Source organism: Vulpes lagopus, chromosome 11, assembly GCF_018345385.1.
Source record: "Vulpes lagopus strain Blue_001 chromosome 11, ASM1834538v1, whole genome shotgun sequence".
Classification (NCBI taxonomy): Eukaryota; Metazoa; Chordata; class Mammalia; order Carnivora; family Canidae; genus Vulpes; species Vulpes lagopus.
In genome coordinates, this window is record NC_054834.1 from 57,583,681 (window position 1) to 57,608,010 (window position 24,330).

A 24,330-nucleotide genomic window follows, 5' to 3' on the forward strand; every position below is an offset into this window, starting at 1 on the left:
CGGGCACTGTGGGGGGCACTTGACGGGATGAGCACTGGGTGTTATTCTGTATGTTGGTAAATTGAACACCAATAAAAAATAAATTTATTTTTTAAAAAAAGTAGAAAATGAATCAGAATAAGGAAAGAGGAAATTGTACAACTCCCCTTTTAGTTTAAACCTAAAACCTTAAGTTTCCATGTTGGCTGTCACTGGAATCACCGGAGGAGCTTTTTAATTCATAGACTTAGCTGGGTCATCCCCCTGGAGATTTCCAATACAATTAGTCTGGGTGAGGCCTGGGCATTGGGAATTTTTTTGAGCTCCCCAGGTGATTCCTAAGTGAAGTCAGGATTAAGTGCAACTGACTTAAAGCTTTGGAATGATCCACAATTAGAATAATAAAAGAGTCTGAGCAAACAATCTGTCCACACCTTACCATGCCCTTTTTGAACATATAAACACAGCACTAGAGGAAATAGATAGATAGATAGATAGATAGATAGATAGATAGATAGATAGATAGATAAAGACATCACATAAAGGAGAGAAGTAGGACACAGGATACCAAGAAGTTTGGGAGAAGGAAAGGTAAACAGGTCAGAGTGATCATTTACATTACTCAGGAAAGCAATAAAAGCATATCACATGCCCTCTCCGCACGACCAGGTCAGAGTGGTATGGTCAAGAATAAAAACCATGCCCAGAGAAGGCACATGTACAGCAAGGTAAACGAAAATGGCTGGGTGGAGAACTAAAGAATGAGGTGGTCTCACCTTATGGGCCGGGCTCAAGGAAAGTTGGGAGCGAGAATGCTGGAATTATGTCGTCATGGGGCCTCCCTCCCACCCAACACAAGAATGTCCTCCACTAGGTGAACCTGGCTTTCTACCTTACAAATGTAGCATCCAGCCTCTCCTCCTTGCTCTAATAGATCAACAGTCCTAATTTTTAACAGCCTTCCTCATACACACTAATGTACATGTGATCTGCCTTCAAAACAAGTATGGCCAGAAGAGCTTCAACAGGGTGAGCAACACGGGAGTCCAACAGGAGGACAAAGACTAGAATAAAAAGATCCCCAACTTCAAGGGCTGTTTAGGGCAACATTTGATGAGAGAAACCTACCTGAACCAAACAGAAGAGAGTATTTATTAGAAGGTGAGGAGAAGGATGTCATATATTTGCTGAGAAGAAAAAAGTTAATGCAATGAAGCTGTATTAAATAAAATGAAGAGTGGGGGAATGGACCGTGGAAAGCAAATTTTTAAACATAATTTCTGGGGGAAAAAAAAAGTGCAAGGCTTTAGGGAAATCTAGAAGATAATATCTTGGTGTGAGCAGTGGTCTTACCTCATAATGCCCTCTTTTCTCATCTTTATGTCATAGGGAAGTAAAAATGGACACCCTGAGGTTAAGGGTCCCCTCTCACAGAACCCAAGACAAAAAGGAATGAAAAGCAGATATTTAATGCATGTGCTTACCTTGGGGGATGCTATATTCCAACTACGTCTTCAAAAATACTACAAAATAAGAAATTAAATCACCACTCTAGCTTCCCTTTTCTATTCTCCAGGTGGATTTAGAGTCAGGAAAAATATGTACAGTAAGATTTATAGTAAATTCACCCAACAGCATTCCAAAAGTGTTTAGGGAGTCCCTACCCTATGTTAGGTGCTGGGGATTACATTACAGCAGCAAACATCAACATTCCTGCTCTCATGGAGCTCACAGTCTACGGCGGTGTTAAATGTTATATTATTTACTGCAGCAAAAGCTGATGGGTAGCTTAAATATGCAAAAATAAAGGAAGGGTTAATTAATGAAATATTATGCCACCATTAAGAATTTTACCCACAGAAAAATTTCAATAACAGTGAAATGATCGTAGAATTTAGGGGATATAATTACAGGTCATTTAAATTTTCTTTAGATTTCTATTTTCTTTCCTAAATTAATTTTTAAGTCAGAAATTCCTTGCCTACATCTAATCAAATGTCAGAAGTTTTTCAAATTATCTACATTTTGTATTGACTTAATGAAGGCAATGTGATACACCTTCATGTCATAAAAAACATTTTTAATGAAGGGACTGTATCACCACAAGTATCCACTTCTAATCACCTTTCTAATTACTTTCTAAAAAGTCCTTAAATTATGCTTAGTTTTCATTTGCTCGGGTAAAATTTAAAAACTGAAATTTTCATTTGGAGTTAACGTACCACATCATCAGCTTAAAATAACTACTTATAAAAACAAAGAAACATGATAGATACAAATCATTTTTATGAGGAAAGTCCCTAAAGAAGACTCCTCTTCTCCAGTTTCTTTCTCCAGAGAAATAATAACTCAGAGAATGGGCTGCTGCTGAGCACAGGCTCTTTAATGTTAACTACTGTTAGTGCATTAATGATAAATACACGCAATTTCTTAATAGTTTTAAGATCTTTAAAACTGGGGTATGTCTTACTATCTGTGGCATCTTAGCAATGAGTCCGGGTTGGGACAGGCGAGGTTTTTTGTCTTCCGGAGTAGTGTATTGAACACTGGCACATTTCACGGTGCACAGCATCTTAGATTCAATGAAAATAGATGTTCGCTCAAAGCTGGTAAAGTGTGGTCTTAAAATCCAACTCAAAAAAATAAATAAATAAATAAATAAATAAATAAAATCCAACTCAAAAGCAGCTATTTTTATTTTTTTTAAGATTTTATTTATTTATTTGAGAGAGAGAGAGCACAAGCAGGGGGTAGGGGTAGAGAGAGAGGGAGAAGTAGACTCCCCATTGAGCAGGGAGCCTGATGCAGGGCTCGATCCCAGAACCCCGGGATCAGGACATGAGACAAAGGCAGATGCTTAACCGACTGAGACACCCCGGCACCCCAAGGCAGCTACATTTAGTGTGTAAATATAATAAGGGATTGTGACCATTGTGTTTGGCTGCAGGTCAGTGACGCTGGAGGCCCATGTTCCATGGAGCAGGCCAACGAATGCAGAGGGAAGGAAGTGGAGGTGAGGAATGCAGTGTCCCCAGCACAGCGGGGAGAAAAGGAAGGGGGGAGAGGTGGTGCCTCAGAAAGAAGGCGGTGGGTGCCCCGTGTCCAGTTCCACGGTCAGCGCCATGTGCTGGGCTCTGCGACCCACCCACTGTAAGTACAGTTTGGTTTTGTGCTGGCTTAAGGGCAAACTTTCAGCAGGCTCCAGCATTTAGAAGACTTTAGTTTTTTGGGGGAGGGTTTGTTGTTGTTTATTTTTTTAAAGGTTTTATTTATTCATGAGAGAGAGAGAGACAGGTAGAGGCAGAGGCAGAAGCAGGCTCCATGCAGGGAGCCCGATGTGGGACTCGATCCCGGGACTCCAGGATCAAGCCCTGGGCCGAAGGCAGGCGCTCAAACGCTGAGCCCTCCCAGGAATCCCCTTTAGAAGACTTTCAAACTAGCAGGTGCAGAGCAGCGAAAGCCAGCCAGGGCTACAAACCACCACAAAAACAGCCAGGCTTGGAAGAGGGGGCCTGATTAGGGGAGTGCAGTCAGCTGAAGCCACCCCCTGCACCAGCTGAGAGGGGCAGAGGGTCAGCAGGGGATGACAGGAGAGAGGAAGGGGGAACACGAGGCCCACCAATGGCAGGGCCCCCCACAGCCACCTGAGAAGGCTGAGGGGAGCACAGGGTGGCAGGCTTTGTACAGGTGCTAGGGAGACACGGCAGGAGGCGGAAGTCTGAGCTTGTCTGCGGGTCGAGGACACAAAAAGCAGCCACAGGGCACCTGGTCACACCAGAGAAGCTCAGTCATCCCAACCTGGACCCCTCGTGATGCCACCCGGAGGGTGCAGCATTAAGAACACGGGCCCCTTGGTCACACTCAGTTCAACACTCATTCATTCATTCCACTGGCATCATCCCCTCCCCTCCTCCCACCCCCACGGACCACAGCCTGCCCCGCAAGGGGAGCCTCTATGTTCCGCACAAATGGGACAGGCTGCAGTCCTGGAGGAGGGAGGCCAGAGGGCCTGGCGGACGGAGGTGGGCCAAACCAGAGCCAGGCCCTGCCGTCGTGCCCGTGATCCTCGCAAGCACCAGACCAAAGAAACAACATCCCAGGATGCCAGCTCTGAGCTTTCTCTCATAATAGGTCCAGAGCTAACCAAGAAGGACAGAGGATCAGTGCAGTTGACAAAGCTGTACAGGATTTCCAATTTCCCTTTATGACTACCATTTCTGAAGCACCTGCCATATGTGAGGCTTTCTCCTGGCTACCTTGACATAAGTCACCTCACTTAAGCCTCCAATAATCCAGGGAGACACATGTGATTATTCCCATTCAATGGGTGATGGCTGTATGATCAGAGAATTTTGCTGATTTTACACAGATTTCAATATTGGGGCACAGGTTTGCTTGTTATAAATAACAAATATGATGGGCCAAGAGATTTCGTCCAACTTGCTGATTATTATGTTATTGTTGTTATTTTTAAACTCAGATCATTTTAGAACTAGAATTTTTTAATGACAGAAAAGCTTTTTATTGCTGGAAAATTCTAAGAGTGCACACTCTCTCTCTCAGGAAAAGCGGCATTCGTTTACATCTTTCTGGCTGACAACTACCCACGACATTCATACATGCTCCACCTGAACGGCTCTTCCTGCCCCTGCCCCATGCCATCCCTCAAGATGGGCACCTTCTAGCACTCCACAGAACAAAATATTTATAATTTCCTATATGCTTCACTGTTTTCCTCTCTAGGTGGTATACTCATTATAGATCTATAACCCTGACATCTGACATGATGCCATCATCAACAAGTACACACAAAAATGCTTCTGTGGGATGTCTGCATGGCTGTGTCGGTTAAGCATCCAACTCTTGATTTTGGCTCAGGCAGGTCATGATCTTGGGGTTATGGGATCAAGCCCCGCTTCAGGTTCCATGCTTAGCACGGAGTCTGCTTGTCCCTCTCCCTGTGCTCCTCTCCTTGTACTCTCTCTCTCTCTCTCTCTCTCAAATACATAAAATCTCTTTTAAAAAATGCTCGTGGATTCAGCATGTGAATAAATTAAACTATGGACCAATACAAAATGGCCAAGAAAGATTATTTCTAAGTAGGAGGAGGAAGCAACAAGTCTATCCGTCTTCCTGCATCTCCCTTCCCAAAAATAAATGGGAAATATCTGAAATTATAACTTCAAATTCTGATCAAACACCTTTAGACAAATGTTTATGAAAACTGCTGCAGAAATTGGCAAAGGAATATTTTGTTTTGGCTAAAAACTGACATCATGATTAAAAGGACGGACTCAAAGTAAAATTCCATTTTGGCTTTGCTCTATTTTTGGCTGGAGTTAAGACATGAACGAAGAAATTTTCCCGAATAAGGTTGGCTTTCTCTGATAAAATATTCTATCAACAGTTTCCACTTCTATTAGTGTCCTCTGCTTACAGGAGCTCCAAGAACTTAACCGAACATCATTCTTCCATTTTTTAATTGACAAAGATTGGTAATACAGCCCGTCCCTAACCTTCAATCCCAAAGGAGTCATAATGACAGCTTCTCATTCGCAGAGATCAATACAGAATATACCTGACATTTTCTATCAAGTTATTGCTTAACACTTTACATTTATTCAACAAAGATTCATCAAGTACCTACAATGTGCACACTCATGTACAGAAAACCAAGCACTGTCATGGCCCTCAAATTTCTTTGGGGGAGAGAGGAGAAACCAGAGTGCTCCAGGCCTCCTGGCTCATTCCAAGGGGGAGACCGGGCAGTTTGGGAAAAGAACCCAAGCCTGCACAGGGCACCCACTCTTCTTCCCCTTGCAAGCCAGTGGCCACAGGCAGTACATGTCCTTCAGCGCACATCCCGCTCTCCCAGGGGCAGGCCCGGGAATCTCCACTGCCTAGATGCAAGGGAGTAAATTCAACACAGGGGTGCAATCTCAGCAAGCTCTCTTGGCCAAAACACCTAAGCTGCTTCCTCCAATCAAGCATCTACCAGTATTAAAGGTAACACTTGGCACTCCCTCATCCCACTCACTCTTGATTCAGCTTGGGAATGGAGTGTGTATGAGAGGTCTTACTTATCTCAAAACAACAATAATAACAGCTCGGTAAGTAGGCACTGTTCTAAACTCTACTTGGGTTATCACATTTAATCCAACTGTCTGAAGTAATAGTATAATCCCTGTTACACAGAAAAGCCACGGGGAAGTTATGCAACTTGCACCAGGTCACTCACTCAAAAAAAGTCAGAATCAGAATTTGAACCCAAGCAAACTAGCTCAAAAACCCAAACTCCTTAACCACAACACTAACGCATTCCTTAGAACAACAGAGCTAGCATGTCCTGTACACATTCTATACGCTAGGTGATCGACCTACATTAATTTATAAATATATATTACATAAATGAGTCCTCAACAGTCCTTCAAGATAAGAACTGTTATCCCATTTTTAATATGGAGAAACCAAGCGGGAGAAAGGTGAAGTAATCTGCCCAGTAGTCAAGCCACAATTTGAATCCTATCTGAGTACAAACCCTGACCCTTCATTGCTTCCCTAAACCACTATAAACTGTGTTGATAATCACCAGAAGATAAAAGAGGAGCTTAAAAGACACACCAACCAACGCAATGTGTGAACCTTATTCAGATTTGGGCTTGAACAAAGCATTACAAAGGAGACAGACAGATTCAAGGGTCCCCAAGCCCACCCACCTCCAGGTGATTCCCTAGGAGGAGTTAGGAGACTCAGGACCTAGTCACAGTCAGGGGGTCATGAGTCATACTCATATTATAGCATTTTAATACAAAGCAGAACCCCAGCAAGGAGAAAGGTATGTGGAGTGAAGTCCAGAAAACTAGCACAAGCCTCCAGAGTCCTCTCCCAGGGGGGATCACGCAGGACACGCTTAATACCCCAGCGAATTGTGGTAACACGTGTGAAATGTGGTCTAGCAGGGAAGCTCATTAGAGACTCAGTGCGCAGGGTTTACACAAGGAGCTGATGGTGGAGGTGCCCTCTGGCTCCCAGCAGGAAAGCAAGCGTTCAGTAAACACCACATTGTTTGCACGGCTCTTGCACAGTCAGCTGCTCTTATCAGCTCAGGTGGGAGGAGCCCTCCCGAAATGCAACTTCCAGACACCAGCCAAGGGCTGGCTACCCTTGCACAGAGGCCTCTGCAAAGACAGTCATCTCAGGTCTGTAGGTGAACTCATTTCTGCACAGAGACAATCAGGGAAAGTGAACACAATGGCCAGCTGAGGAAGGCAGAGATCACTGCTCCTGTTCTAGATGTGACAATGCTATTCTTAAAGTCCTCATCTTCTGGCAATACAGGCATTTGGAAGGTTCATTGCACAACCCTCTCTACCTCAGTTCTGGCTTGAAACTTTCCATAATATAAAGAAAGGCTTTGGATTTTCTCATATCAAGAATCAAGGAGAGCTGTCTAATAAAAGAAATAAGAAGAGGTGAAGTGAGAGGAAGGAAGAGCTGCCTCAAGAACTCTGCTCATTCTGACCTCGCTCCATACTGAATCCTTTTCCTATGGCAACTCGTTCCGTCAAGACAAAGGGCATAATTCAGCACCACACACAAAATACACACTAGACAACTGACCAGATGGTTAATACCGGCTCCTGCCCAGAAAGGGCTTATCATCACGAGAAGATGGGGACAACCCTAACTACCACATAAGCCATTTAATCCTAAATTCCAGATGCCATCTGATGGGCTTTGCTTGTTTTTTTTTTTTTTTAAACCTCAAGACATCCTCAGCATCAGATGGTGCCCCACCTTAAGGCCACATCACACCAGGGTGATTCACAAGATCAAAATACATGAAGTGATAACATTGGGAAATGTTTCTGATTGCCTTAATGACCAAAAACTATGCTTCCTGGGCTATACGTGGAGACTTCATCATCGGGACGCACTCTGTCTTGTAAGTGGACCATCCTGGTCAAGCCACCAAGTGCCTTGTAGAAGTCAATACCAGTAGGTCATTCTCAGCTCAAGAAGGAAGACTGATTTTCATTTCGCTTTACTCATTGTGTACGTTATCCAGTACCCTCCACCTACGGTATGGCCACTCAAAAAAATATCACACATATTTCATAACGTATCATGGAAAACGTGAAATCTTTTCAAAAAGGGTAAGAAAAAAATCAAGCCTTTTTTTTTAAAGTATGATGAATGCACACATACAACATATTGAGTCTACAATTCTATACATTACTCAGTGCTCACCACGGTAAGTGCAGTCACCATCTGCCACCCTGCAGCATTACTATAATATTCAAACTCTGTTCTTTTTTTTTTAAGGATTTAATTTATTTATTCATGAGAGACACAGAGAGAGAGAGGCACAAACACAGGCAGAAGAAGAAGGCTCCATGCAGGGAGCCTGATGTGGGACTCGATCCCCGGTCTCCAGGACCACATCCTGGGCTGAAGGCAACGCTAAACCACTGAGCCATCCAGGCTGCCCCAAACTCTGTTCTTAATAAACAACACAAATGGATCCTGTTGGTACGAAACAAAGTATAGTGAAAGCTTCTAGAGAGACCACTTCAGCAGTGTGTTAACTGCTACCATACGTGCAACCTTTATGGTCTTAGACTAACCACAGCCCATTGAGCAAGGAACAATAACATCTATCAGGCACGCAAAGAATTGCCTGTCCATGTGTTGCACACAGTGGGGGACGGGAAATGCAATGACAATCATGCAAATGACACAAGAAAATTAAAAATCCCAAGAAAGAGAACTAGTGGGTGGTTTTAATACAAGAAAAAAAATAATAAAAGTTGCCTTTTACAAAAAAGATAAATGTCAGACTTAAAGGCCACATGGTGGGATCTCTGAGCACACACAAACTGAGCACACCTCCTCCTTCACCCAAATGGGAAATGTTTGCTTTCCAAGCCAGGCTGTTTCATGTTAGTATGTGTAATAGGAAAAGTGGCACAATTGCTAATGTTTTCTTCTCCCTTCTTGGTGAGCTATCAATGCTTCTGGCAAGAAATGATCAAAACACTGCGAATGGTGGAATGGTGTTCAATCATTAGTAAACATTTAGAATAATCCTATCACGAATAAAACCTTTTAAATACACAAAATAATAGCTATTGCAAGAGGTTTTTTCTGCCTTGAAATGATCTTAAATAAGTCTGGGAGGACTGAGAATTAGCCTAGTCCTTCAATCTTTCAAAACAGTAGGGAATAGGGACAGCCCAGGTGGCTCAGTGGTTTAGCACCCCCTTTAGCTCAGGGCCTGATCCTGGAGACCTGGGAGCGAGTCCCACATTGGGCTCCCTGCATGGAGCCTGCTTCTCCCTCTGCCTGTGTCTCTGCCTCTCTCTCTCTCTCTCTCTCTCTGTGTGTGTCTCTCATGAATAAATAAATAAATAAAATCTTTAAACAGTAGGGAATAAGAGGAAATGAGAAAGACTCAAAATATGAAGGACAGTAGATCCACAAATGTGAAAGATTCCTTGGCTCTTTTTATTAGAAACTACAGCAGTCACAGTACTCAGGAAGAAAGTAAAGAAGAAAGTAAACAAAAATAAAGATCTGCTTTTACATTTTGCAATCAGCCGATATTTTCTATCTGGAAAAAAATACGGAGTGGTCTAAATATTGGCTAAAACAAATGAAAGTTTAGAAATTTTGATTCCACTTCTCCTGTCTCTCTCATTGCCACACTATGACCCAGGTAGTCCCCAAGTGGGGGGGGGGGGGAAGCATATGTTCATAAGGAGCTCTCAGTCACCCCTTCTCCATCCCAAATGTTGGCAGTGTGATAACAACGCAGGTATTATCAAATCATCCTAAAAGATACATAAATCCTCACGTGCTCTGTCTTATGACTCAGTGACGGGAATGGATGGACCAAGACCCAACCTCTCTCCCAGGTAATAAAGGAACTGTTAAAAAAAGGAGAAGCTTGAAGTGTTCAAATTCTCCAATTTTTAAGGGATCAGAGGCTACTAAGCCCAAGTATCCAAAAGGAAGAGCATTCTAACTGATGAGCAAGAATGTTCCTATTTAAGTTCCATCCAACGTGACTGGAAATAGCTGGAGAACCAATTCCTTCCCTTCAGTGTATTTCAAGAGAAAGAGAAAGATTTTTCAGAAGATCTAAGTCATACCTATGAACATATTTGATTCAATAATCGCTTATTAAAATTTAAAAAGCTCCCAATTCACTTGTCAGCAACAAACTCTGACTACAAGGAGAGATTCTCAAAAAACTGCTTTTACATTGGTTGTCATCCTGGCTCCAAAGGATACACCTAGCTTGGCATTCTGCATCTGGTGCTTGAGGAAAGAGACAACAGGGTGCCCTCCTATAGTAGTTCCAGAAAGTTCTCACAGTCTAGCAATAGATGTAAAAACCAGGGGGCACCTGGATGGCTCAGTAGTTTAAGTGTCCAACTCTTAATTTACACTCAGGTCTTGAGTTCAAGCCCAGTGTTGGGCTCCACTCTGGGCATGGTGACTACTTTAAAAAACTAAAATTAAAAATAAAGGCGCACCTGGTGGCTCAGTCAGTTGAGCATTTGACTCTCGATCCCAACTTGGGTCTTGATTTCAGGGTTGTGAGTATGGGCCCTGCATTGGGCTCTAAGAAAAAAAGACAGAGAGACAAGGAAGGAAGGAAGGAAGGAAGGGAGGAAGGAAGGAAGGAAGGAAGGAAGGAAGGAAGGAAGGAAGGAAGGAAAGAAGAAAGAAAGAAAGAAAGAAAGAAAGAAAGAAAGAAAGAAAGAAAGAAAGAAAGAAAGAAAGAAAGAAAGAAAGAAAGAAAGAAAAAGAAAGAAAGAAAGAAAGAAAGAAAGAAAGAAAGAAAGAAAGAAAGAAAGAAAGAAAGAAAGAAAAGAAAAGAAAAGAAAGAAAAAGGGAAGAAAAAAAACAGAGAATAAGAGGGAGGATGTTGATACAGAGGTGCCCACTTATATAGAGGCATTTGCCAAGTACAGGGAGATTTAAAAAAACAAAATACACACACCCGCACACACATCATCATCATCATTATCATAATTTTCTAACAGAAAGAATATTTTAGTACCAGGAAGTAAAAATGACATCTTTTTTTTTTTAAGATTTTATTTATTTATTCATAGAGACAGAGAGAGAGAGAGAAAGAGGCAGAGACACAGGCAGAGGGAGAAGCAGGCTCCATGCAGGGAGCCCGACATGGGACTCGATCCTGGGTCTCCAGGATCACACTCTGGACTGAAGATGGTGCCAAACCGCTGAGCCACCTGGGCTGCCCAAAATGACACAATCTTTTTAAAGAAGATTATATCTGTTTGCCCATCCTCACATTACAAGAAATGGCTAAGCAGATTTTCCTATGGATCATATAGTTTGGACAGCATAGTAGGGTCAGCTACCTGGAAAGGAGAAGACTGCATTTCCCAACTGCCCTTACTGTTAGGTGTGGCCCAGTAACAGGCCATTGGAGCCAATGTACTCAATGGAAGATGAGCAGAGGTGACCCACACCACTTCCAGCCTGGTCCCTAAACATCCCATACACCCTCCTCCACGTTCTTAACCTTCTATGGCTGGATGGTGATGCCCAGGGCAACCTTTAGAGGTAAGTGTTGTCAAAGGGGGAGCCTCTGTCTGCCTGGAGCCCTCAGTAACTATGGGCAGTAGAGTACTCACCCAAACTTTGGCCCATCATGTAAGAGAGAAATATATTTCTAATATGTTTATCCTATTACATATTTTGGAATTATTACAGCACTTAGCTCACATATGATTTAAAATATGAGCCATTCAAATCAATAATAAAAAGACAATCTAATACTTTAAAGCACAAAAGATTTGAACAGATATGTCAAAGAACATATACCAATGTCAATAAGCATGTGAAAAGATGCTCAGTTCTCACTGGTCATTAGATCAATGCAAATTATCAGTGAGACCATCACTTCATACCCACAGGAATGGCTAAAATTAAATGACAACAGCAAGGCTGACAGAATGTGGAGCAATGCAACTCTCATATAATGTTGATGGAAGTGTAAAATGGTAAAAACAAACAAACAAAACTTTGGAAAAAGGTTTAGCAGTTTCTCATAAAATATTCACTTACACTATGACCCAGCAATTCTACTGCTAGATATTTCCTAAGAGAAATGAAAGCATATGTGCACGAAAATACTTGTGTAAGACTTGGCATTGCAGCTTTATTCAGAACAGCCAAACAATGCAAACAGCCCACGTGTCCGGCAACGAGATATACACACGGTGCTGTATTCATTCAACGGACTGTTACACAGCAATAAAAATAATAAACTGCTGATACAAACAACATCATGAAGGAATCTTAAAACTTTTTTTTAAGATTTTTATTTATTTATTGATGAGAGACACAGAGAGAGAGAGGCAAAGACACAGACAGAGGGAGAAGCAGGTTACACGCAGGGAGCCCGACGTGGGACTCGATCCCGGGACCCCAGGATCATGCCCCGAGCCGAAGGCAGGCGCTTTAACCACTGAGCCACCCAGGCATCCCTTTAAAACTTTTTTTAAGTCTTAAAACATTTTTGCTGTAACACAAAAAAAGTACGTAGGTCAATTGTTAAAAAGATAGCAAAACAGTGGTGGAAACAACATGAGGGAACTTTCCAGGGTGACACTAATTGTCTATATATCTTGATGAGGGAATAGGATTCACAGGTGTCAAAATATCATGGAATGGTACACATCATATTTGTGTATTTCACTGCCCTATTATCTTTTTTTTTTTTTACTGCCCTATTATCTTAAACACATAATCAAACACTGAACTGAAAAGCAGCTGTGAGAAAAGGGGAGGTTAATGGATATATGAAGGGATGGACATAGAATAACATGTAATAAAAAATACATAGCAAAATGTAGTGAATATATAAGTATTGAATGCATAATTCTTTCAACTTTTCTGAATGTTTGAAATTTCACTGGAAAATTATAAGGCTTATGAGACATATGCAAAATTCCTTTTGGAGGGCTGGGCATGGGAGGGAGTGGTCACCTCAAAGAAATGAGCAGGTTTACTGAGAGCAGGTAAAAATGAAGAACAACAAGACATTAAAGTGACTGCCAATCAGGACCATGTACACAGTGCAAAGACCTGCCAGAGACAGAGGAGTCGACAGTATTGCCACTATGAGTCCCCCAACTATAGATGTGTTTTGGTGAGCCAGATGTTTCACACATGGGCAACCATGGAGGGTAAATCACCACTAGCACTGTAATGATTTAACAACAGTTACTGATTCTCAAAATGAAGAGGCAAGCTAGTCTCAGAACAAAGTGCTGGGGAGGGGGGCGGTCGTTTAAAAATGAATTAATTGTGGTTTATGCAAAACTCACTACAGTGTGCGTATTGTTCTCAGTTCACAGGGTATCATGAGAACTTCAATGTGAATCAGGATTTGGCAACTATTGGATATGGGTAGAATCCTGGCCCCCAACAAGTAAGTTCTCATCTTGACTCTGCCACCCACAAGTTGCCTGTCCTTGATTAAAAAGACTCTCGCTCTGGTTCACTTTAGGAATTCATGAAAAACTGAACTAACCCTCCTGGCCTATAATAAAGGACACAACGAGAAGAGAGATGCGCCAGGGCCGTAGCGTGGTGGCATGACAGCCTTCTCAAGAGCAGGGAACTATTAAGTAACCCACGGACACTTAGCATTAATACTCCAGTTCATGAATACTAACCCAGTTTTGAGAAAGAGCATTAAGACGAGGAAAAGCGTGGCTCTCGTCCTCTCTCTGCCACTAACCAGCTGCCATGGGAACAGGCCAAGTCCCTCTAGACTCTCTGGGCCAAGATGACAAAAGAAGACTCAGATCAGAAGCACTCTCAACTAATCCAACCTGCTCAAGGATGCTCTTTAAGGCTCTGCATCCCAGGATTATAGGGCAAGAACGCCTCACCCACCACTACCACCACGACCGAGCTGAGCTGCTTTCTCACCTTTAAAGTTCTTGTTCAGCTGTCATGTGCTTTGGGCAGCTTTCCAGCCAAGTCCTGTCACTCCCTTTACACTTTACAGATAACCTACATTAGAGCCCTCACCCTGCTGCAGGGTGATCACCTGTTTATTCGTGTTGTCTCCCTGCCTAGCCTTTGCGCTTCTCAACGCCGAAGTTCCTGGCAGGTGTACACCTCGTACCCAGCACAGCGACCAACACCACCAGCACATGCAGGCGCTCAGCGCCAACGTGTGAATAAACGCAGGAGCCCATCCCCTACCGTCCCCTACCGTCCCCTACCGCGGCTCCTAGCTCTCCAATGTCAGGCAGGGGGGTTTTAAATGCAAATGGCATCACCGATGTGAAACTTCTTTATTTCTGCGATCCGGCCGCGCGATTGGTGCAGGGAGACCCCGAGATGACACAGCATTGGCACCCCGCAAAAATGGAAGCTTGTAGTTAATGCTTGAGCAAGGCCCAGGCTAGAGCCCCGTTGCCACTTCCCCGCACCCCCCCCCCCCCCCCCACACACACACACACAACTTCCTTTCTTGCAGCTGCAGCTCTCTGCCTCTTTCCGCAGGAGCCTTCCTGGCTCCCTCGAGCTGCGACCTCTGTCCCAGCTGGCAAAACTGCAGAATTCAGAGCCAACCACCCACGCCCGCGGCGGCCGAAAGTAAACCTGCAGGAGGGCGCTCCAGGCCGCGACAGCACCCCCTGCCCCCCGCCCGGGACACAGAGGCAGCGCCCACCCCCGGGGCAGAGGCAGCTCCCACCCGGCCCGGGATCTGCAGGACAGACTCCCCCCCACCCCGGGCACAGAGGCAGCTCCCACCCAGCCCGGGATCTGCAGGACAGACTCCCCCCCCCCCCCCCACCCCGGGCACAGAGGCAGCTCCCACCCGGCCCGGGATCTGCAGGACAGACTCCCCCCCACCCCGGGCACAGAGGCAGCTCCCACCCGGCCCGGGATCTGCAGGACAGACTCCCCCCACCCCCCGGGGCAGAGGCAGCTCCCACCCAGCCCGGGATCTGCAGGACAGACTCCCCCCCCTACCCCGGGCACAGAGGCAGCTCCCACCCGGCCCGGGATCTGCAGGACAGACTCCCCCCTACCCCGGGCACAGAGGCAGCTCCCACCCGGCCCGGGATCTGCAGGACAGACTCCCCCCCCCCCCCCCCGGGGCAGAGGCAGCTCCCACCCAGCCCGGGATCTGCAGGACAGACTCCCCCCCCTACCCCGGGCACAGAGGCAGCTCCCACCCGGCCCGGGATCTGCAGGACAGACTCCCCCCCACCCCGGGCACAGAGGCAGCTCCCACCCGGCCCGGGATCTGCAGGACAGACTCCCCCCCACCCCGGGCACAGAGGCAGCTCCCACCCGGCCCGGGATCTGCAGGACAGACTCCCCCCCACCCCGGGCACAGAGGCAGCTCCCACCCGGCCCGGGATCTGCAAGACAGACTCCCCCCTACCCCGGGCACAGAGGCAGCTCCCACCCGGCCCGGGATCTGCAGGACAGACTCCCCCCCACCCCGGGCACAGAGGCAGCTCCCACCCGGCCCGGGATCTGCAGGACAGACTCCCCCCCACCCCGGGCACAGAGGCAGCTCCCACCCGGCCCGGGATCTGCAGGACAGACTCCCCCCTACCCCGGGCACAGAGGCAGCTCCCACCCGGCCCGGGATCTGCAGGACAGACTCCCCCCTACCCCGGGCACAGAGGCAGCGCCCACCCGGCCCCGGATCCGCGGTCCGGCCCCTCCCCGCCCTCCCCGCCCCCACCCGCACCCCCACCCCCCGGGGCGCCGCGGCGCAGGCGAGGCCCGGGCCGTTACTCGCCGACGCCCAGCGCCCTGCGCCAAGCTTCGGGCTCTACCTGCGCGGCGCGCTGCTCCTTCCAGAGCTTCATCTGGTCGCTGGCTGGGTCCCGGCTGTCCGCCATGGTGCCCGCCCCGCCGGCCCCGCGTCTCCACCGCCGCGGACCAGCCCGTCTTCCGCCGCGCGGCTCAAGTAGGCGACCTCGGCCTGCGCCGGTCAGCCCCGCCCCTCGTCCCGCCCCCCGCGGAAGGCCGCCTCCTGATTGGCCGCCCGGGCGCCAGGCAGGATGGGATTGGAGGAGAGGGCCGAGGCGCGGCGGCCCCGTGGGAGGCCGAACCCGGACCGGGAGAGGCGGGAGGGCTGCGGGGAAGGAGGTGTGTCGGGGGAGGGGGAGCCCCGCTCCTCTGTCCCCCACACCCCGCGATTTCTGAGCTCAGGTCTGGGCCCCGCCTTCCGGGCCCTGACTCCCTCCCGCCTCCGGTGCATCCTTCTGGAACCCGCCCTGACGCGAAGGTCGGGGTTGGGGGGGCGGGGGAGGGGCTGCCGGTTTTGCAGAAGGAAAGCTAAGGTGCTGCTGGGTGGGGCTTTGCACCCTAAACGCGATCTCCGCTCTCAATAAGTCAGAAATCCTGGCTTGAATTCCTCGGTGCAAAATGGATTTTTGACATACCCTAATGTTAGTGTCCTTTGCAGCTGAGGGATTGATGGGAAGTTGCAATAAATGCAAACAGCTAAATTTTTAACGCGTTAGCTTATTCTCAAATGTCATGTTAGTTTAATCGGATCGTAGACTACATACACAGGAAAACTGCCTTTAAAAAAAAAAAAAATGAGGATGGGCAGCCCGGGTGGCCCAGCGGTTTAGCTCCGCCTGCAGCCCAGGGCGTGATCCTGGAGACCCGGGTTCAAGTCCCACGTCAGGCTCCCTCCATGGAGCCTGCTTCTCCCTCTGCCTGTGTCTCTGCCTCTCTCTCTCTATGTGGGTCTCTCACGAATAAATAAATAAACCTTTAAAAAACAAATAAATAATAAAAAAATAAAAATAAAACGAGGCAGTGAAACGTTGACAGGTTCTTAATGATCTTAAGAGTCTCAAACCCATAGTGAAGGACGTTCAGTCTTTTAGGTTCCCTTTTGGTTAGTAGCTCCCCTTTTCAGAGTGTCTACCTTGTGCTAGATGCTGCTAGATGTTTGCCAGACAATAGCATTTAATCTTTACAATGCGTAGTGGAAGGTTGGTTGTCCCCCCACTTTATTTTTTTTTATTTTATTTAAATTAAATTTGCCCATAGTATAACACTCAGTGTTCATCTCATCATGTGCCCTCCTTGATGCCCGTCACTCGGTTACCCCATCCCCAACCTACTTCCCCTTCTGCAATCCTTTGTTTGAATCCCCCACTTTAAATATGAAGAATCCGAGGGTGAAGAGAGGTGGAGGAACTTGCCTTAAGCTTAAAAACTAGCAAAATGTCAGAGCCTAGATCCTTGGCCTTCTGATTTCAAACTCTGGGCCCTGTGCCACTGTGCCATCCTACCTCTCTCAGAATAAGAATTTTGAAAAATTCTAAAACTTTTGGAACTCTGTTTTTCAAGAGTCATGTTGGAAAATTAAATGTTTAGTAAGTCATGGACTGGTTTGTCGTAATCAAATGGACGGAATGATTTTCCTCCTTGAGGTGCTAGGATTTCCCTTTAAACACCTTACTTAATACATATAAACATAGCATGATCTTCAAAATAAGAGTGCTCAACTTTTAAATTTTACTTTTTCCAATAAAGCTACAAATAATGGGCAGACATATGACAATGAAAAAATTTCAGGTGTTCTTAATTTTACAAAAGTGTGCTATCAGGACTCAAAGTCATAAAAGTTTATCTTTTGCAGTTCATTGAGAAAGCAGCCCCAAAATTGATCTTCTGTGCCCTGTATTTTTGCTTCATTTCACTTAACACAGTTGTGAAGATGCTATTAGCTGTGTGATTTGCATGATTTTCTTGCTACCCACTCCACCCATACTGCCACTACAGTGTAACTCTCTGAGGGCAAGGGCCATATTTTATTTGCTCTGTGTTGGATCTGGTGCACCTAGAATTTGTTGAGTACTTACTCTGTGCCAAGGAGTATTCTAAGATTTTTGTGTGCAAAAAAAAAAAAGAAGTTTATTGCATGTAGTTTCTTAGTTAACCCTCCCAATAACCCTATGAGTTAATATTAGTACAGGTACTAATATTATCCTCATTTTACAGATTAGGAAACTGAGGCATAGAGAGGTTAAATAAGTAACTTGTCTAAGATTACACCATTATTAAGGCATAGAGCCAGGATTCTAGCCCTGACCATCTCCCCAGCTCATGGCCTGCCTGTTGAATAAATAAATGTTGAAAAAATCAAACTAATCATTTTTTTCATTGACTAAGGTAAATTTCAACAAAGTAAATAAAAAGAGACCTGGTGTCATGTGTTAACCTTTGTTGTTTACATGAACATTGTCCTGTTTATTTCTTTTTTTTCTATGTTTCCTTCAGTGTTGGTTTGGATTCCTAAGGAATTTCCAGTGAAAGAGAAATGGAGAAACAAGACACTTTCAGATCACGTCATATCTTGTACATTAAAATAAGGTATGTGCTTACAAGTAATGACAATGAATTTATATTGACTATGTATGTAATATTATATTCATTGACTTCATAACTATAATTTTATTATAGTTTAAGTGAAAACACTTCTAAAAATCAGCCCTAGTTAAAAAACACATTAAATCTATCTGATACGGGGATCCCTGGGTGGCTCAGCGGTTTAGCACCTGCCTTCGTTCAGCCCAGGGAGTCCCGAGATCGAGTCCCCCATCGGGCTTCCTGCATGGAGTCTGCTTCTCCCTCTGCCTCTCTCTGTCTCTCATGAATGAATGAATGAATGAATGAATAAATAAATAAATAAATAAATAAATCTATCTATCTATCTATCTATCTATCTATCTGATTCCTAAAGGTAACTCCAGGTGATTGCTTCAGTAAACAAATTTGGTCCCATATTTTTATATTTTATTGATATAAACACATGAGTATTTTCATTGGTATTGAATAAAATTGTTATTTAGAAAATGCTATTCTCTGATTATTCAGAACCCAATGAAGTAAAATGTACTGGCACAAAACATAGTGTCATGAATCCTGATGTCACCAAACCCACAACCAACCGTACAAAGTAGGCCATACAATTAATGCTGAGGAGAAAAGTCTGGGCACTCGACAAGGAACATTTATTGACCAAATTTTCTTTCATCACTATTTGAAAGAAAAGAATGGAGAGGATGAATTCTGTTTTGTTGGATGACATGTATACAGAGCAGCATGAGCAGTAATGAGAAACCGAGATAATTATTTCTTTCTTTAAAAAAAAAAAAGATTTTATTTATCTATTCATGAGAGACACAGAGAGAGAGAATGAGAGGCAGAGACACAGGCAGAGGGAGAAGCAGGCTCCATGCAGGGCTCGATCCCAGGTCTCCAGGATCATGCCCTGGGCCGAAGGCAGGCACTAAGCCACTGAGCCACCCAGGGATCCCCAGTTATTTCTGTTCTGATTCCACCCACCCTCTGAGGAGCTAAGAATGTTCCACATATTTTTTTTTTCATTCTTTTCACAGTGGCCTTTTGGAGTCACTTGGGGATTGAGAGAGGGGTAGAAAAAAGGAACAGGGTATAAAAGAAAAGAGGTGTGTTGCAATCCAGAATGCCCTGAGAGGGAAGGACGGTGAACACTACCACAGCTGTATGTTTCCAGCCCGCTGTGGGCTAGGCCTGCAAGACAGGAGAGGGAAGCAGAATTTGCAAAAAGTGCCAGTGGTTTTATATGTGGTAGTGTCATGTACCCTCTACTCTGCCTATTTTGTTTTGCCACACCTTACGCCTGCTTTAATAAGAACAATTACTTAGAAGGAGGTGGCCCACATGTCCTTTGGCGTCTGGTAATGGCCATAGTTGGAACTGTCCTAAGGGAAAAAAAAAAATCCATATGCTTTTTCTCCTCCAGGCCACATGTTCCATGTATTGATCTGGGTGTTTGTGAAAAAGGAAACACAGAAGTGAGGATTTGGAATTTGTTATCACCCTAACTTCTTTTTTCTGATTTTAAAAGTAACGAATGCCTACTAATGGGGGCTTGGAAATACTAAAAATACATAAAATGAACAATTATCCATGGGTGGTAATAAATAGATATCTTTCTTACTAATATTTTCTCTTATATATGTAATGTGTGTGTTTCTGTGTGTGAGAGAGAGACACTAGTAATGGGTCACAGAATATATAATTTTGTGTGCTGCTTCTTTTTTTCAACTGTTAAATCTGTTTAGTAGAGACAGTTTTGCTCATACAGAACAACAGTTTACAACAGTCTGACACAGCATCAGAGACAGGGAGGCACTGCAAGAACTCAGAGCCCTTCCCCACACGCAGAGAAGACCCTGGGTGCTCCTCCACCACCTTGCCCCTGAGAGAGATGAGACTTGAAGTGTAACTGCCACCCCCTCTCCGCAAAAGACCGTGGCAAAGAGGACCTCTCCTTCCTAATGCTAGGGGAGGGCCCTCCCCTCACTGGCCTGGACACAGGAAGCTGAGTTGTCTGGGGAGAGGGTGGAGTGGCTAACGGGCAAGGAGCAGAGTCAAGACATCTTTGGTGTGAAGACCCCCACCAACCCACCCACTAGGCCACAGTGGAAATTTGCAGGACCAAAAAATGGCACTGCCTTTGCCCACAAGCTGCTTTTTTTTTAAACTTTCAAAAAATTTCATTTCACCTGAATTTCACGTGATACAAAAGTATTACCTGCTTAAACCTGTCACCCAAACAAAAGGCTCTTTCCATTCTTCAGGCCAACTTTCCTCAGAGGCAAATAAATAAGAAAAAAAAATCATATTCTGTAGATCATGTATGGAAAATGTTCCCTTACAAGGACAAAAATATTTAGACATGTGATATTTAGTATAGCTTAGCATTGCAGTTTATGTTGAGAAATCTAGCTAATTGTTGGGAGGTACATCACACATACAAAAGAACTCAGTAGACAGCAGATCGTTTAACCCTAGATTAAGGACAAAACATCTGACAGTTTTTTAATATATATATTTTTTAAAAGATGCTCCAGTGGTGAATTCAAGTTTGGTTGGTCCTTTTTTAGGCTTTTTGCCCAACTTTTGAGTGCTTCCATTTTTTTCATTTTGTAGAGCTTTGTCTCTCTCATTTTCTCCACTCAGATTCTTGTTTCTTAGCAGTACACTTAGCTTTTACTTGTTCACGTTTTCCTTGTGCTTTTTCACCCGATGATTTATTTTTGTTTGGAATAGTAATGAAGTTTACACTTTTGCTACACTGCGCTGGCTGAGGCTGGTCTACTCTGCAGTGTGCTTCAGATGAAGCCTGGTCAGTGCTACCTTGTTCTTCTGGCAATGGCTGAACAACTTCTTCTTCCGACAAAAGCTAGTTAACTTTTCAAAATTGCTTCCTGAGCCTTTGCTCTTCAGCAAATTATCAGGTCATCCATCCGTGAATAGGGATTCCTATGAGGTTTGAACCTTCTTTTCCTTCCATAGCAACCTCTTGTAATTTTGCTGAATCTTCCGCTTTCTTGAAATGCAAAGCATGCCCATCAAGAACAAAATGGTTAGGTCTCCCCAAAATTGTTACCATCACTGGTACATCTTTTGTTTAAATGTCTTATTCCTGAATCTGATCAGAAACTCCCTTGCCATGCATCCCAAAACTCCCTGTCTGCCACCTTGCTGCCAGCCTCTCTGGCACCATGGCACGACAACCCTGTCCTATGTCCTGCTTTTTTTACTTAATCTTATGAGATGAAATTCTCCCTGAGTTATTAAAAATTCTTTGAAAGTGTAATTTTTTTCTCATGGTTGCACAATGTGCAATGAAAGAACTAATCCCTTATTTACACATTCCCTTCCTGGAAACGTTTAATTTTTTTTCCAGTATAAAAAACAGTATAGTGAACATCCTTCTTCAGTATTTGTATTTACTTCCTTAGGTCCTATTTCTAGAAATAATTTTTAGATCAAATCATATGAACATTTGAAGTCCCTTGTGACATATTGTCAATCATTTTCTGCAAAACTTGAGCCAATTGACACTCATCAATGCTTGAGAGTGAGGACTGGAAATAAAATTTTAAAGATAGGTAAGGAGTTGGATTCTAGATGCCTACAAATTGCATATCTTATTAGATTGTTCAGAAAGAACAACACTTCTCATGTTATTTTCAACTATTACCCCACCCATGGGATTCATTCCATCCATCCAGTAGATGTCTATACTGTCCTCTGTGGTCTGTGTACTTGTCTTTCAGAACAGAGCACCAATGCAGATGGGTATAGACCAAAAAACAAAACAACAGCAACAAAAAAAAACCCACCAGGAAATGACACGGTGTGAAGAACGTTCTGAGAAAGGAAGTACAGCTGCCACAGTGGTACCAAAGAAAGTCACCTAACCTGAACTTGAAAGGCCATGGGAGGCTTCCTTCAGGAAACAATGGCCAAATGAATCTTGAAGGATGAACAAGTGTTAGGAATAGTGCCAAGAACAGGCATTATGTTAGCCCCACTGTGGCCACAGAAATCTGAAGAGATTTCTTCCATTCTTTCATGAAAGTCTGACTTCATCAGTGATGGTATTGTGATACCTTGAGTAGGACAAGAAGAGCAAGCAAACATTTGCGGCTGGAGTTCAGCCTTTATCAAGTTTGCCCCTGTATCTGACTCAGACTGGCTTTGGCTCCTGCTGTTCACCTACTTTGCCTCCTCATCTGGGATCTCGCAAGGCCTCTACAAGTTTGTCTTGTTATCTACTTGGATTGCCCTGCCTGGCTTCAGTTGTTTTCCAAGGCTGCTGTCTTTGAGGTATTTTGATGGTCTTCTTTGAGTATGCTGTTAAGTGTTGCATTTGTGATTGACTCTGGGCTTAATAAACCTGTATGCAGAAACCAGACTTAGATCCTTAAACTCTGACAATTCGAAAAAATGACAAAAACCCATAAATAAATTAATACATTCAATATGGATTGAGACCACACAATTATGTACCTGTGAAGAAACAAATCGCTATAAATTATACATGCTGAGTAGAAGTATTGGTTGTTGTAGCTGAGGATGTAGACCAGGAGGACTGGCACAGGTATCTCTTTCCCCCTTTCTTTACCATAAACCCAGATCATAGACCAGCAGGGCTTCAAGGGGCAAAACAACATGATGCCCAGTTAAAAGTCTCAGCTCCAGCATAAGAGCACTTGGGTTTGAATCCCACTATGGCTTCTTATGAACTTTGTGACCTCTGGCAAGTTACTTAATCTTTCTAAGCTTCCATTTCTCTTTTGTAAGATGGAGATATTAATATCTTCCACATTATCCATAACCTAAGCTGCTATAATGAAAAGAACCCCCCCCAAATACCATGACTTAAACAATATAAAAATTTATTTCTTTCACACAAAACATCTAAGAGCTAGGTGGCTTGGCTGTTCAGTTCAGCCAGCCTCAATATGCGGCTTTCGTCTCTGAGTCCAAGATGGCTGTTCCCCCTCCCTTGCCCTAACTGCATGCCAACCAATGACAAGGGGACAAAGGAGCAAAGGGAGCATACATGTGTTCCTTTTGAAGGCACAACCTGGAAATGGCACACTTGATTTCTGCTCACATTCCTTTGGCCGGAACTTGGTCACATGGCCATGCCCCCAGCTGTATAGGAGGCTGGGGAATATGGTCACTAGCTGTGCAACCATGTGCTCGGCAATACCCAGGCATTCTATAATAAAAGGAGAAAAGGAAAATGGATATTGATGGTCAACTGGCAGCATCTGCCACACTGATGTTGTTGGGTTGTTGGGAGAATCAAGAGAGGTGGAGCACACAGTAGGACTTAGTGACTAGCATTTCCCGGTATTGCTCTTGAGCCACACACAGCTCTTTCATGAACTGCTACAGCTGTTGAGAAAACACAGCAAACTTGGCATAGGGTATTATATTACAACTACCCATATAGAATGTGCTGGAGTAAAGAGACTGCCTCTGGCTACTGCAAGTTTAGCTCCGAGTCCTCATTATGGTGAATAAGGACCAGCCACTGCCCTAAACCAGACCTTCCTGTTCCACACAACAGTCACCTCAAACCTATTTTAATATTTATTTAATCAGCATTTATACCATTCCCACTATGGCTCAGGCTCTACTCTAAAAGCATTTCCCAATATTAACCTATCTAACCTTACCACAACCCCATGAAGTATGAACTCTTATTATCTTCATTCTACATATGAAGATACTGAGACACAGAAAGATAAACTAACCTCCCAAAGTCACATAGCTTGTTAGTGGTGAGGCCAAGATTGAAACCAGGCCCTGGAGGTCACATCTCAACTTCGACACTGTCCTGTCTGCCACAAAGCAAGCAGGAATACAGGAAGCTCTGGAGTAAGTGTCCCACGTTCTTAGAACACAACTGAATCATCATACCACCTCCTGCCCACTTGCAGACCTTGC

The 24,330-nt window shown here is 44.5% G+C and overlaps 1 protein-coding gene and 1 long non-coding RNA gene across 3 annotated transcripts in view; one reads left to right on the forward strand and one right to left on the reverse strand.

Annotated features, from left to right (window-relative positions):
* CAT (catalase) overlaps positions 1-15,994 on the reverse strand; it is a 41,000-nt gene extending 25,006 nt beyond the window's left edge. Inside the window, exon 1 of the mRNA XM_041773984.1 lies at positions 15,840-15,994. Within this exon, the coding sequence (XP_041629918.1) occupies positions 15,840-15,905 (66 nt within the window). The 5' untranslated portion in view covers positions 15,906-15,994. The remainder of the gene's footprint in view (positions 1-15,839) is intronic.
* A 151-nt stretch (positions 15,995-16,145) lies between these two features.
* LOC121501680 lies at positions 16,146-22,778 on the forward strand. 2 transcript variants are annotated; one of them, XR_005990662.1, is made up of 3 exons: positions 16,146-16,457; positions 18,310-18,402; positions 22,143-22,778. It is a non-coding gene; the product is annotated as an uncharacterized LOC121501680 (long non-coding RNA). The 2 variants fall into 2 exon arrangements; XR_005990663.1 differs by having other exon boundaries at positions 16,146-16,294.
* Positions 22,779-24,330: the final 1,552 nt, after the last annotated feature.